The sequence below is a fragment of the Pagrus pagrus genome (assembly GCF_965226575.1).
Source record: "Pagrus pagrus genome assembly, chromosome: 23".
Lineage (NCBI taxonomy): Eukaryota > Metazoa > Chordata > Actinopteri > Spariformes > Sparidae > Pagrus > Pagrus pagrus.
Window position 1 is genome coordinate 12,343,983 of NC_140205.1, and position 15,469 is coordinate 12,359,451.

The 15,469-nt window shown below is 40.5% G+C and overlaps 1 protein-coding gene across 2 annotated transcripts; it reads right to left on the reverse strand.

Moving 5' to 3' along the window:
• Window positions 1-3,045: 3,045 nt before the first annotated feature.
• On the reverse strand, window positions 3,046-13,062 carry LOC311252625 (pseudouridylate synthase PUS7L-like). Of its 2 annotated transcripts, none has more exons than XM_084345932.1 (10): window positions 12,657-13,062; window positions 9,179-10,013; window positions 8,371-8,530; window positions 7,978-8,188; window positions 6,811-6,909; window positions 6,649-6,730; window positions 6,090-6,255; window positions 5,800-5,926; window positions 4,995-5,048; window positions 3,046-4,903 (listed from the first exon to the last, which is right to left on the reverse strand). In XM_084345932.1, the coding sequence occupies exons 2-10, from the start codon at window positions 9,966-9,968 to the stop codon at window positions 4,526-4,528; spliced, it is 2,067 nt and encodes a 688-aa protein (XP_084202058.1). In that variant the 5' UTR covers window positions 9,969-10,013; window positions 12,657-13,062; the 3' UTR covers window positions 3,046-4,525. The 2 variants fall into 2 exon arrangements, with proteins under 2 accessions (XP_084202058.1, XP_084202057.1); XM_084345931.1 differs by lacking the exon at window positions 12,657-13,062 and adding an exon at window positions 10,183-10,387.
• Window positions 13,063-15,469: the final 2,407 nt, after the last annotated feature.

The following is a 15,469-nucleotide window of genomic DNA, read 5'->3' on the forward strand; positions in this document are numbered from 1 at the left end:
TCTGCAAATCCTTGTTGGGCTACCAGATGCAGTTGTCCAGGTAAGGGATGTTATTTTCTTTTGTGTTTTGTTTCTTTTGTATCTTTAATTAAATCAATAACTCAATTGCATTTTTATTCATATTGTGCTGTTAGTCTTATGTGTGTATGCTATTACTGTTTGAGATACTTTTATCCTAATAAATAAAATAAATACAACATATAGGCTAGGCCTACACAAATTAAAATACATTCTATATAAAACTATGCTGTTAATGTTTAATGCATTTGTTTTTGAAACAATGACTACTGTCCCATGCAATAATGTTTTTTTGCACTCTTGCTATGTGTCATTACAGGCAGTCAAAACAAGGTTTGCACGTGTCCTTGGAAGTGAAGATGCTGTCCTGGCAGCTGTGACACTACCAAAATTCAAGCTCCGTTGGTTGCATGACCAGGAGCGGAAGGACCAAGCAAAGGCAACTCTGCTGGCAGAGTGCCGAAAACTTCTCCCCGAGCAAGAGCAGCAACAACCAGGTACCAGCGCCACAGAGACAACACAGCGCCCGGGGTCTAGCAAAGAAGATGAGTTCTTTTCCTTTGCAGAGAATGAGGAGGAAACCTATGCCACTGCTGAAGCTGAAGTAGCCAAGTACCTCAAATCAGGAGCAATAGGGATAGACACTCTGAATCAATTTCCAATGATAAAGAAACTCTCTCTTAAACGTAATGCAGCCACTCCCTCCAGTGCCCCAGTAGAAAGACTCTTTAGCCTGGGAAACCTGATTCTCTCTCCAAAGAGGAACAGGCTGTCAGATCACAAGTTTGAGAAGCTTCTCCTCTTGAGGTACAATCATTGGTTTGAGGGCTAGGAATGTTGATAAGCGCTGATATGATGATGGCATGTGCTTTTCCCAAAGGTGCTCCACAAGGTCAAGCAGGTTAATATTTCCAAGTGAAATTTCCAAGTGTGTGTGTGTGTGTGTGTGTGTGTGTGTGTGTGTGTGTGTGTACTACAGACCGACTGATAGATGATGGAGATGTATGGACAAAGACTGATATAGACATAGACATACTAACATAAACTACTAAAGCACTTTATCCACCATTATTGATTTCATCAGTTGTTTTATTTATCTAAACGGCCAGAGTGGAGGAAATATTATTTTTGTTAAAGATTAACTATGTTTGTGAGGCTGAAAGTACTTTTTATTTATTTAGTTTCTCTTTGTGAGGCTGAAAGTACTTTTAAGTTTGTCCATCATTATTGATGATGAGGTCTCCAGTTGGTAGAGTTTAGCTGTTTTGAGTTAAGGTTACAAAGAACGGATAAACCTCACTGTGTTTACATTGTAAAAATCTATTGTATCAGTTTTGCACTATTATTGATTCCTACAGTTGCTAAATGGTCTGAGGCACAGTTTATTTTTTGCACTGCCAAAAGTATACTTTCTACCTGTTTCAATGGCTACAATAAATATGCCTATCAAAAGTTTCAAAACATACTGTATGTTGTGTTTTGTTGATCCACTGCTTCATCGTACTGATACTGAACAATGATCAAATTTTACAGTTGTTTTGTCGAACACTATGCCACATCAACCCCAAAATATTGGATGTGCATTGTAGAGGGTTGGAAACAATAGCAATATTTCATTCATTTGCACTCACACTACTACACTGCTATGGCACGTTCAGGTCACTAGGTGGCGCATTGCGCTTGTGGTAGGAATCGGATAGGACTTACATGTAAGCAAGCCAGAGGACTGGCAGCCTCCCTAGCTATCCAGTTAGGGAGGCAACACATTAATAAGAGAATTTAGAGTAAAAAAATGAAGTTACTTTCCCTAGTAACTAGTTACCTTGAAAGTAACGAGTAACTTAAAGTTACTGAGTTACTTTTGAAAGAAGTAACTAGTAACTGTAACTAAGTTACTAATCTAAAGTAACTTTCCCAACACTGCTCAAATGACCTGGGAGCTATTGAAAAAATCGGGCGGTGTATTCGCCAAAAATGATTGATTGATGATTGATGATTTTTCATTCAAATATTCCTGAAAAATAGAAATTCCACTAAAATCCAATAAAAACGGCTGTGTCTCATTCTACCAGTATAACAAGACATGTCGACATTGATTTGGAGTCGATGGCTCAAATGACCTGGGAGCTATTGAAAAAATCGGGCGGTGTATTCGCCAAAAATGGAGATTTTTCATTCAAATATTCCTGAAAAATAGAAATTCCTCTAAAATCCAATAAAAACTGCTGTGTCTCATTCTACCAGTATAACAAGACATGTCGGCATTGATTTGGAGTTGATGGCTGAAATGACCTGGGAGCTATTGAAAAAAACCTTGTGGTGTATTCACAAAAAAATGGTGATTTTTCTTTAATGAGGTAGTGATACATACTCAGAAATATTTATTTGTTTCATAACTGATATATACGTTTATATATATATACAGTATATTCATGTATTTTTCCCAAAACAACATTGTGCACCTTTAAATTAAACCACCTGAGAAGTGTTGAGGGGTTGAACTTTTAACAACTCATCTGAGACATGATAAGAAGCCACAACCAAATACAGAGCTCTAAAGCTCTAATACATCCCCAATGTGAATATTTCTGCAATCGCATGTCCCCTTAACCATCTCATTTGAATTATTTGCAGTTTTACTTACATTTCAGATTAAATGTGCTAAATTATGATTCTAATCTGTGATGAAAATGACACTGGAGAGTTCAAATGTGTTTAATTAACACAGTTTGACTTGGAAATGAAGGTGAAACAAATCTCGTCTAACTGATTAATGACATAGTCCTCCATTATTCTGTAACTGGACTCAATAGAAAAGACTTAATGTGCATCTTATGTGTCTTATAATTCATCATCTTCTTTGAATATCACAAACAAAGGGGAGTAGCCTACTCTTTCACAGTATCTGCTCTAAGACAAAAACGTGTGTCCAAGGGTGAGAAAGTGATTATTTCAAGTTTTATTTTTATTTATTTTTTTGTTAAGCTACTCAAATACATTTAAGAAAGAAATAAAAACCCACTAATGTAACTTTTTCCACTTTATTACATAAGCTGACCTTGATGACCTCCATCATTATGAGGAGCAGCCAAAAATAAAAACAAAGAAATCAGGTGTACTCTGCAGCGTCTGATAGAACGATGTAGTTCAACTTCTGGGCATCTTCCTTCCGATTCAGCCGACACAAAATTACAATACACAAAGCAAGTGACAACACTTAAAAGACAGTGAAACAGAGACAGTTCTTACTTCCTTTTCATATTGCGTTGTTTCATCCTATGACAATAATTGGCTTTGAAGACAGCTGCAATTTGAGAAAGAGACAGAGGGGGGCAGTAAAGACAAAGATTCTATCAGTGAAGACAAGTTCACATCACAGAAGGCAAAGCACAAATAACAAATTAATGGATGTTTCAATATGTAGCACATTTAGTCTATATTGATATTTCCAAACTATGGGCAGGGCCATAGATATTCACCTGCACAAAGGGTAACGAGGGGGATGTCATAGCCTGTCCAATTATTTTATATTTTATTATATGAGCTGAGAGAAACAATTCGATTGGCTTATTAGCTGCCTGCAATAGCCACATATACTGTTTTTTTTTCTCTTTTATTTGCCAGAACATTTGATTTATTGATTGCTGTTGAGATGTTGAGAGATTTTCCAGAAATATAACAAAAAATGCTTCTAGAATAACTTGCCAGCCCTAAACTAGTTTAATAAGAGGGCAGGAACAATCATGATAGACACATGTAGACTGACAGTACACATCCAGAGTAATATGATACCCGCCATTATAACCAATTAGTATCTATGGAAATCATTATGTCGTCAATCCAGTGTGGAAGGCACTGCTGAAACAGGAGGGTGAATCAATCAATGTAATGTTTTGTACAGTATCTTCACGTTAAAACACATTTGTAGTTCCTATTCATAAGAGTTCAGGCAGATACACAGGACATCAGGGAGGATACTTATAAAATAATAGAATATTATACATTGATATCATCAAAGCTTTTAGTGCTGTAAAAGAAGTTATAAAATTCTACTGTGGACATTAATGGGTTAAGGCTGAGTTTTGAGATGTGTGTGGTCCAACCTACGAGTACACTGCGAAATGATCATGTAATAATGGAGCAATGGCGACTGAGTACTCGTAGGTCAGATCGTCAACATGTTCGGTGTCTCATCCTGTGTTTAAAAATAGAGTCAGAGTAAAGGTTACATATTTACTTTTTAAAAAGCAGAACCTTGTTGGACGGAGTCTTTATCATTTTATTCATGGCACAAAACACAAATACTGCTTACACGGTTTTACTTTTTTTTCTTCTTTTTTTTTTGGATCTCGTTTCACATTGTTTTATCAGTCTTACGCTCATTACTTAACAATAAACCAAAAGGCTCCTCATGATGTATCACAATGATGGGTTACAAAAAGCTCGTTTCCACTACAAAACAAGAAAACGTATGTAGAAATACAACAGGAACAATGTCCTCTGACCCCTAGGGGTCACACTTCATGATCTCTCTGAGGCAGATAGTAGCATAGCAGGAGGAGTCCAGGTCGAAGTTTAAGGTGAGAGCGAGCGAGTCCCGCTTCCCTCCTACTGTTGTGCCATTCAGCTGCCTGTCACTTCTTCTGCTGCTGCTGCCTCCCGTCGCCTCTCCTCCTCCTTCCTCGCAGGCTGCTCTCTGCAGCTGGTAGCGGAGGTTGCGTGGAAAGGCCAGAAGGGGGCGATAGCAGCCGGGCAGGTTTAGCTTGAGGCTGCTGACTCTGAAGCGACACTCGTCCAGTCCGTCTCTGGCCAGTCTCTCCTGGAACCAAGTCCCCATTGCGTTTTCTGGATACCTCACGGTGTTTCCCAGCATCGGTAACAACACCTGACAGGATGATTAAAAACATATTAGCAACGGTCGTGAGAAAAGTAGAAATAGTCCAATTTTAAAGTAGAACTATTTCCCTACTACATACTTGTCCTAGTGTATAAACTCCCTCTTGCTCCTCTTGGTCGGTCACCACATGGATCTGAAAAAGCAAAGAAGGAAAGTCAGCACTGACATGTTTGCAAAATGTGACAACTTCTCCAAACATTCAGAGCGTTTCCTGCAAGAGGTCACAAGTAAAACCCCTAAAAAAACAAGTCAAGTAATTTTTTTAATTATACAGCTCAGTGTTACAAATCACAGTTTGACTCTCGTCCTTAGACCCTCCACTCAGATAAGGAACACTTCCTGAGGCGCTGGATGGTTTCACCACGAGGAAGTGTTTAGAAAAGGGCAGGTACTATTGTCATGCATTTCTTTCCTCAGTGTTTGACTATGAATGTTTTCAATTTATTTCTGTGTTGAGAGGAACATGTCTGCTCAGATTAATTATATACAGCAGCAAACTGATATGATGAACATGAGAATGTATGTAAAATGGAGGCTACAGTGTCATAATTAACAAGTGAAGACTGTATACAAACTGAAAATATCAGACACATCAGAATCAGCACTCTTGGGGGTCTAACAGGATCTGAGTGTTTCTGTGACTTCCTGTCAGACTGAGGGCTGCTAGAAAACTGTCCAACTTGATGGCAGCTTTTTGTCTCCACCTCTTGCAGCTGTCGCCTGCTCTTCCCCACTTTACAGCCAAGGCGCAGTTCATCTCAAATGGGCCTAATATCTACTTAAAGATCTACGGTTAAACTTCTTATCTCTCTACTGTTTCATTTCCTCTTTCCTGTTTTCTGTTGGAAACTGTGACATGAAATGTATCATCTGTCCTCTCTTGCCTCAGGTAAGCTGGTTTCTCCAGTGTCTTCTGCTTTCTTTTGCCCTTCCTGCCTCCACACCAGGTCTCCTCGCCTGGCACGATGGCCCAGAGTCGTCAGCCTGTGTGCCACGGCCTCGTTCCACACTCTGCCAGCCACAAACAGATCAACAATTAGCACCATTAAACACTTAAAGCATTGGGAACAGATTAGGGTTTGTTGCATTGACAGTCATTTGTGGTGACGTTAAATCCGATGTAGGCACTGGTGGATTAGTTCAAAGGGTTAATGTTATCCTTCTTGCAGCTGACCTGCTACAGTAGGCGTGTGGGTAGAAGACTCTCATGCTGTGGGGCAGGCTGAGCCACGCTTGGGCACAACCATCTGGACCTGTGCCGTAGCGGTTCAGGGCCCGGAGCATGAGTCGCTCCCTGGCCTTCGACAACGGCATCAGAGCCAGAGACTCCTTAGCGTTATCTGGAAGACGAGAGAGTGTGACGAAGAGAGTAAAGTACCTACAGCCTGTTGGATTCACAGATGCTGAAAGTGGATTTGCATTAAGGTCATGGTGGATTTACTTTATGGTCATTTACAAAATTTTATATCCCCAAAATCAGCTTATAAAACCTCTAAACCCCCAAAGTTTCTACGTTAGCTGTTCTCAGCACCCCCAAAACATGACGGGTAGTCTACAAAATATGTTGAAATAAATTGTAAATTGAATTGAAACTGGGGGGTTACTGTAAGGGCATATTATCTCATAGTTCCTGGAAACTTTGAGTAATCTTCTTGGGCAGCAACTTTCACATCATCTTTTAACATTTACAAGAGAAGTGAAACTAACACGTTCAGTCTAATTCTCAGGCTCACCTGTTTCGAGGAAGTGTCTCTTTGCGTGGCTCTGAGGATCGTCGCCTTCCTCTGGAGTGAAGAAGAGACGCACAGCACCCACCTGACCCACAACACATTTCACAGTATGAAGGAAAGAAAAACATCAGGATCATGTCTGTAATAATCGTCTGCGTAACTTACCATGTCTTCTTTGAGTAAAGCCAGCCCGACACGGTCAGACTGAGCGCTCTGCCCGCTCCCAAACCTCTGTGGTCCATAGTAGTTTACAAAACCTCTGGCCTGCAAAGAGCAACAAACCAGATAAACGTGGCAGAAGCTTTCTGTTTGTATTGTAGCATACTTGTAGGGTAATTCCACCAGTTTTCGACATTAAAGTGTGTTTACAGGTCTTGGGGAGTACTACTGTATAAGCGAAAAAAGTTGTATAAAGGCTTTTGTGACTCCAGAGGAAGCTGCATGCTATCTGATAAATTAGCTAAGGTTGGCTAAGTTGTATTGTGGGTAATGTAGGTGTGATTTTAATAATGTGTTCTTAAAGTGCAATATCATCATATATATAATCATTCAAACATTAAATAAATCATCAATATAATGCTAAACATAACAGCCTTGATTTAATGACGTATATGTAGCCTACTGTGTTGCAAAGATACCTACTGAAGTTACTACCTAGTAAGTACTAACCAGGTAGCCCAACCAAAGCTCCCGTGCTAGCCATGTAAACACCAACAATCCTCTACTTCCCCGAGCTCCGACTTCCAACTACCACTACTACTACTGAACAGTTGTTTACCAAAAAGACGTGTCCTATTGGGGATTCCATAAAACTCCTGGTTTCACCAAAAAAATTTAAGGTAAAGTGATTCCACTTTGTTTTAGCACCATTTTAAGAGTTCTACCATATTTTGATGATTATTGTGCTAATCTTGTGAACCAAATTTTTTTGGGAGTTCTCATGTTGTCCCATGCCTACACAAGACTTGTTTGTATGTAAGAATTTAAGCTAAACATAAAAAAACTATAGACATTGTGTTGCAATCATATCTATTAAAGTTAGCATGCTAACAAGCTAGCCCTGGCCCATCTCGGTCCAAAGCCACGCTAACCGCGTAAACGTTAGCACTCCAATGGTCCCCGAGCCACTAGTCCAAACTGCTAGCTGCACAGCTAACTGCAATAACAAGCAGTTAGTTAGCAGTTACTCTGGTGATATGCTGCCCCCTATGTGGTTTGAGTATGAACTTGACAGGTTGCCAAATCTTACATAATGCACCTTTAATTTGTCAGCACAAGAGTAATGTGATAAATGTGATAGCGTATGCTGTTCTGAGCATATATGAAAACTACCTCGACATTCTCCACTGCTTCCTGTACCAGCCCTGCCAGGCGAGTGTGTGTGTTAGTGTGTGTGTCAATGGCCCCGTGTGGTCTCAGGTCGCGGACCACCAGGTCGAAGTGGTTCCCCTGCAGTCGTCCAAGCCTGAGAGGCTCGCCGACGGAGCGGATCTGAGACAGACGCATCCCTCTCTTCTCGAACTCTGCAGTCTTCTCTTTCAACCTGGTGATAAAAATAAATAATAAATTGTTGGAAACGAAGGAAGAACAGAGTTTCAAACTGATTTTGAGGCTTCAAAGTGAACTCAAGAACCTTAACATGTAAGGATTGGTTTAACGTTTTGTCTTGAGTAGGGAAAACAATTCCGCATATCAACCAAATCCATGAAAGGAATGCAGAACTACCGTTGAGGTGAGACCTTCTTGACCACCATGGACTGGTATGTGATGGCTCTCTTGTCCTTGATCCCAGCATAGGTGAAATCTGATGGCAGGACCCCAAGGGCTGCTGCCATGTAGCTGATGGCCTCAAGAGTCTCCAGGTTCTCCTTACACAGAGTGAAACCTACAGGACAGACACACAACACAGCACTTACAGGAAAACCAATTGGAATTTTTGCTGGTTTCTAATGCATCTCAGAAAAAAACAAGATAAAAAAAGACTCATTTCTATTTTAAACGTCCTTACATGAGAAATGAGAAAGGATGAGTGGTGGAAATTGGTGAATCACCCAGTGTACTGGCACTGGCTTGTACTTCTGTATGATTTTGTTTAAAAATATTTCATGATGTCAGTTGATGTGTGACTGTGAGGATGTATGCTGAGTGACCTTGTGAGAGTCAACTGACTGAGTAAAAATAACAGATAAAGTATTGTCCTATGTGTACTTTGTGATACTTTTCCAAGCTTTTCCTGTATTTAAAAAAGAACATACAGATAACAAACACCAAAGAGGCAGATATAACCAGGGCAAAACACACATATTTTGTGAAATTATGGTCACCTTACTAGAGCTGAAACTATTAGTAGATTAATGGATTTTTATATTTGATTAGAGTGGCAAATATTTGGTGGTTCCAGCTTCTTAAATGTGAATATTTGCTGGTTTTTGCAGTGTTATTTCACAGTAATTTGTATATTTTTAGTATGGGTTTTTTTTTTTCTGACATTAGAAGTTTTATTTGAAGAAACCGTTGCAATCATACACCTCACCGGTGTAAACGTCTTCTTCTTTGCGTTCCTCTGCCGTTCTCTTCTTCGGCCTCCCTTGCTCCCTCAGCCTAACCGAGATCGCAGTCGTCCCCTGGTCACTGAAGCTTTTAGTCTCCACCAGTTTGCCAAACCTTCGGCTCAAGAAGTGGTGGACCACCGTCCTGTGCTCCTTGCTGTCATCAGGGCCGAATGTGTAGGACGAGCCTCGCACTTTGGCATCTATGAACCTGAAGAAGTCCTCCGCCTCGTCCTCTGTGACCAGCTGGGAGAGCTCTCTGTAGTCCGGGTCTTCCCTCACCCTGATCTCAGGCTGAATGGTGACGGTCATGAGGAAGGGGAAGCGGTGTCTGACGGCCCGGTGGACGTTTGCTCGGTGGTGCTTGTCGGGGAAGCATCCCAGAGAGAGCTCCTGCTTGGTCGGCTTCTCATCTTTGAGAGTCAACACAAACTGCTCAAGCTCATCGCTGACTGACTGGCCTAAAATCACACTTAAATCAAAACTGCCTGGACTAGGTATGGTGACATCGTCCCCACAATCAGCTGAATCATCAGCATCGTGTGAGACTAAGTAATGACTGTCCTCTTCAAATTCTGCTCTGGTTTCATTGTTTTGATGTGAGGAGGCACAGGCTGCTGTCTGTGTGTCTGCTGCTGTATTAACACGCTGTCCAGTGATGTCTATCTCAGTCACCACAAAGTCTCTGATTAAGTTCTTGATGCTCCCAAGAAAACCTTCATGGTTTGATATGAAGCATGCAGGGACGTTCACAGCATCACTGTCCTGCCTCATGGTCACTTCATCCAAACACTGCAGAGTTGTCACTTATTCTTGTTGCTGAGAAGGACAGAAAGAAAATGTTAAAGGCAGTGAGGGTTGGGCACACCTTCAAAAGCAATGTCAGAAGGCTTAAAAAGATGAGAGGAGCTTTATTTCCGCTTACGCATAGGTTATACATGCTTAATAGCCCGTTTGTTTACAATAATATCATGCACATATATCCTACCTCGTCTGTGGATACAGAGAGCTGTACCTGCTCTAACAAAGAAAGTAACGCACGTAACTGTCTTTAAACGGGAACATGAGTTTGCTTTGAAGAAATAACAAAGACTTAACCGTTTTTATGCTACTCATTCACCCAGCGAAGCTGCATGCGGTGTGTAAACGAGAGGCGGTTGATGTAAACACAACAACGCTGAAACAAATCAGTCTTCTTCCGGGTCATGTGACCGTCATGTGACTTCTCTTAAAGGGACAGACACTCGGTCTCAGTCTAAAGTTTACCTTTGACAATAATATTAATAGTGCTATAAATGCTGATCAAAGTACATTATTGGAGTAATGATAACAATAATAATAATAATAATAATAATAATAATAATAACTTATTAACCTTAGTAACCTTATTAAATAATAACATTGAATTATTCATACTACCTCACCTACTTGCCTTATTATTATCTAACCACTTTAAAGTAAAATTATCAGAAAATGATGAGGTTATAATAATAATGATAATATTATTATTATTATTATTATTATTATTATTATTATTATTATTATTATCATTATTATTAGTGTTGTTGTTGTTGTTGTTGTTAGTATTATTACTATTATTATTACTACAACTGATGTGAAAGCAGTTGTTCTTGAGCTTTCAATCATTTCATATGACCTTAAAGTGCTCAGACAAAATTCCAGCCAACTGAATTTGATGGCAATCGAAACTCCATCTGCTGAGATCACAGTCATTGATGGGAAACAATTATTAGAATTAGGATTTATGGAGGACAGCTCTCAGCCCAGACTAGACACCATTAACTTTAAACAGGTCACATGGGGAGGGACTTCACTTACCAAACAGTATTACATCTTCTTCCTGAGAAGAGCTGGTCATTGAATTTCAGCAATTCCTTAAAATAATTTGAGAAATCGCTGGAAATGATTCATCTTGTACTGACAAAATAATCAAATAGTCACCTGCTGAATGATGTGATATATTGTTGACTCTGTATATTCTTGTCTTAGCGTGTAAGCATATCTAGAAAACAGAAGTTAATGCTGGGAAACAGTACACACACACTCCCTAAAAAAAAGCTAAAAGTTCTCTCTACACTTTTGCTGGTGATTACAGATACGACATTTGACAGATTGATTACTTGTCTGAGGAATTTTGAGCAACATATGTAAGCACATACACTATTTCTCAGCTCCGACTGTAGATACAGATGAGTTACATAACTCTGCAAACCTTAGAGAGAGAAAACAGCAAGATGATCCTCTATCGTGTTGTTTTTAATACTGATGCTGCTGCTTCTCAGCTGCTCTGGACAAGGGCCCTGAAATAGTCCCTGCCTGGGACTGAGGGAGGAATTACATCTGCTGATCATTTTGAGGGAGGGAAAATACCTTCTTTACCACGTTGTGATGTTTTTTGCTATTAGCTATTGCTATTTTACAAATTAGGTTCTTGAATACCATGCTTTAGTGATGATGTCAATGTATTTCTGTAAAAGGATTTGTTTCCCCCAGAGCAGTTAACGCACAGCTGGAGTGTCAGCAGTGCCAAAGTAATCAAAATCAATGGGAGCAAGTGACGGAACAGAGTGCTCGCCCCGTTTTCTATCTACAAATACTTGAATTACAAAATGTACAGTATAAAACTTCACCCAGACACACACCTCCCATAAACATGAAAATGTTTATGGGAGGTGTGAGGGATAGAGTGTGATGCTGATTGACTGTCTTGCTAAGAGCAGCAAGTTAGCTTAGCTTAGCATAAAGACTGGAACCAGAGGGATACACATACAATCAGAAAATACCACAAATAAATATATTCTTAGGAACTGGACAACTCATTTCCTGTTCATCCTGAACAGGAAGTATTTCACCCCCAACAGACCCCAGAGACTTGCTCAGTATCCAAATAAGGTTCCTCGTCATTTATCTACACAGATGTAATGATTCTATTGGGTACACAAATCTAAACAAGAAACTATGTTTACCTACGTTGTCCTAAGTCATGTTGTGTGATCCTGCGGTCACATGTAACACAATCTAGAGATTGTCTGTCTGTAAGAGCCAAAGCATCATATCTATTGGCCTTGGTTGCCTTGAAGACAGAGGTGGCTTTATCTGGACAGCTGCCCTAACCAGTCATCCGTAGGAGACACAGAGGTGAACCAGCGTCCAAAAGATAAGAACCTTTTATTTTAAAGGTAGGGAAGGCGATTCTGGGGAAAGATAGTTGACTGTTGTCCCAGGTTGTCAAATACGGACACTTTGGGTCGGTATTCGGCCCAGATTCTAACCCAAAGCATCAGTATTCATCGACCTGGGAATGAGGCTCAACAATCAACTATCTTTCTCCAGAATCGCCTTCCCTAAGTTTAAGCCTAAAGACAGGGGTGTTTGTGGGGTCATGCGCTATGTGGTTCACCGTAGCACGCAGAGAAACAGAGACAATGTAGCGATGCTCACCTCTCTTCACAGGGGTATCTGAGGGGTAGAGCTTGTGGAGGAGCATACAGGATGTATGGTGCCAGCGTTGGATCTGCGTTCTTTTTTCCTCCATCTCCTTACAGTCTTGCCAAGCAAGAGAGTGAGTGCAGGGCATTGCTTTGAGAAAAAAAGTGAAGTCACTCACATAGCGCTGGTAGTACAGACACCACCATATTAGGTCCCTCCACTGTAGCTGATCAGTAGGGAGTGGCAGATGTGACAGACAGTCAGCAGCCTGGTTCTCTGTCCCAAGTCCCAAGTAGACTCCAATCTCATGCCTGCCTGGCCAGTCCCCTTGGTAGCAAGCAACATGTCCAGTCCCTGGCGGTCTATCCTTAATGTAAAGCACCAGACCAAGAGATATGATTTTTTCTTTCTATCTGGGTGTACCAAGGTCAGCAAGTCTCCCACTCTGAAGTTGGAATGCGTCTGTTGTCATGAAGTTTCGAAGGGAGGGGTCAAATAGTTCAAGCACTTGATTGTCAAGCAGGAAGGGGGTTTCAGTTCATTAAAACTGCGGTCAGCTTCTTAGTCCATTCAAAGCAAGGGTCTGTTGCACCGTTTTACGCTGGGCGTAAGATAGGGCCCATTGTTTGCCCACTGTTTAAAAACGGGTGAATACGAAGCACCACCCAGCTCGCAGTACGTCACCCATCAGATTGTCTTTATTGGTCCAGTGCAGCACAGTCCATTCTGGTAGTTGTAGGTTTTCTACCATAAAACCAACTGGAATACCACAGCTTTCTCTCTGTTTTCACCTGTCATGTAGCACCAATTTAAAGAATATTCTTATATCTTTCTACTGCATAGACAGCCCTGTTTTGTGCGATGAAATATTTATTTAAGGATCATCTGCAGTGTGGGTCTTTTCTCGTAACAACATCAACAACATTCTCTCATAACACTCTACATTTCACATCTGTATCATTTAAGTCTTGAAGCGTTCCCACATTTTCTCAAAAATGTTGCTCAATGTTAATATAGTTGCGCAACATTAATCTCCAGACAGCAGAACTGGTCCTAGCACCTCCAGTAAAGTGCTTTTTCCGCACTTTGTATCCTCCCTGCCCACCAACATCCTTTGCGTCACAGAATGTCTTTGTGTTTTCATGTCCTGCAGATGTGTGAACGCGGACCAACGAACACACGCGTCTGCCAAAGATTTTGAAAGAAAGCTGTGTGTGTGTTGATGTCAGCACTGGTGTGTGTGTGTTGATCATTTCCTCCAGATGTTTCTTTTCTCCATCAGGAAATGCTCCACTCTGAACAATGGAAACTGTTTTTGGAGGAACCCCAGGGACTAATAAGGTTGCAGCAATTTGCATCTGTGTCTGTTTTGATAGATAGATAGATAGATAGATAGATAGATAGATAGATAGATAGTGTGAGCATCTTTCGTATGCATGTGTGGAACTCTCAGAAAAGGTCATGGGATGCAGCCACTCACTAGTTCCTTTGTTCGTCCAAGACAACAGCAGACAAAAAGTGCTTTATGGGGATTGAACAGAAGGCAAGTTCAGTTCCACACACACAAATAAAAAAAGGGATGCCCCGCCTTCAGGTTTTGTACTTTCTCTCAGTTCCTTTTAAGAGCTGAAATTAGTTAAATCAGCACACTAACAGCCCTTCAAGAACACATTTATTGCATATGTGCACATGGGCCCACGTTATCTGTTGCTGCCAGACAGATTCCTCAACATTCTGGTTCCCTCGACAAAAACCCCATGGGATTTTTCAATTGGATCTTGGATTATTGCCAAAAATAAGCTCTGTTGTAAACACAACTTGATGATACTTGCACTTTGTTCAGCAAGCTAATCTTCATAGATGACCACTTTTGTGATCATTCCTGTTCGGCTATAAACAGACAACATTGTGGTCGCATGGCTTAAATGTCACCACCACTAAGGATCTTACTACACAATTACTTTAGATGTTTTATGTAAATTGATCAATCTACAAGTTGTTAAGTTAAAGTTAGAATATTTTGTAACTAAAGTCGGCCTGTTAAGACGGACTAGCGAATAGATGAGTCTCTGTGATCAGGGTGATGATGTTTAATGTGTGTGACAACTTTTGTAAGCGCTTTATAATCAAATTGTGGGTCTCTCTCTCTCTCTCTCTCTGTCACTCAACCCAACCGGTCCAGACAGATGGCTGCCCACCATTGAGTCAGGTTCTGCTCAGAGGTTTCTGCCTGTTAAAAGGCTGTTTTTTTCCGACATTGTCGCCAAGTGCTTGCTCATGGCGGAAGTGTTGGGTCTCTGTAAATAAATCAATCAAGGAGTATGGTCTAGACCTGCTCAATTTGGAAAGTGTCATGAGATGACTTTTGTTGTGAATTGGCGCTATACAAATAAAGGTTGATTGATGAGTTGATGAATGATGACGTATTTTATGCTGAAGAGCAAAACGTGTACATCTTAATATCTTCAACCTGTGATAACCACAGACTTTCAGGCATTTAACCCAAAACCCATAAAAAAAATAAAAATAACATAAACTTTGAGATGAGGGAAAATATCAGAAAATACCACATATCTAAACTATTTCACCAACAGTATACAGCAGTAGAATATTTGAACATAACATGACTGTCTAATGGTTCAAACATAACAGAACTTGGCACGACAGTTTCTTTGGAACAACTCAGTCCTTTACATTCCTTAATGCAAGCGTTAGTATTCATCGACCTGGGAATGAGACTCAACAATCTGGCCCTCCCAGTTAAGCGATTGTGGAGAAAGATAGTTTTGCAACCTGAACTGTAAGGATTTTAACTGATTTCTGCT

What these genes read in the sequence shown, in the direction of transcription:
- LOC311252625 (XM_084345932.1), bottom strand. Translation starts at nt 9,968, where the DNA reads ATGAGGCAGGACAGTGATGCTGTGAACGTCCCTGCATGCTTCATATCA. An exon ending in AGAAGAAGACGTTTACACCG is followed by an intron (nt 8,531 to 9,178) that starts GTGAGGTGTATG and finishes TCTGTCCTGTAG; the next exon opens with GTTTCACTCTGTGTAAGGAG. An exon ending in CCACACGCCTACTGTAGCAG is followed by an intron (nt 5,927 to 6,089) that starts GTCAGCTGCAAG and finishes TGTGGCTGGCAG; the next exon opens with AGTGTGGAACGAGGCCGTGG.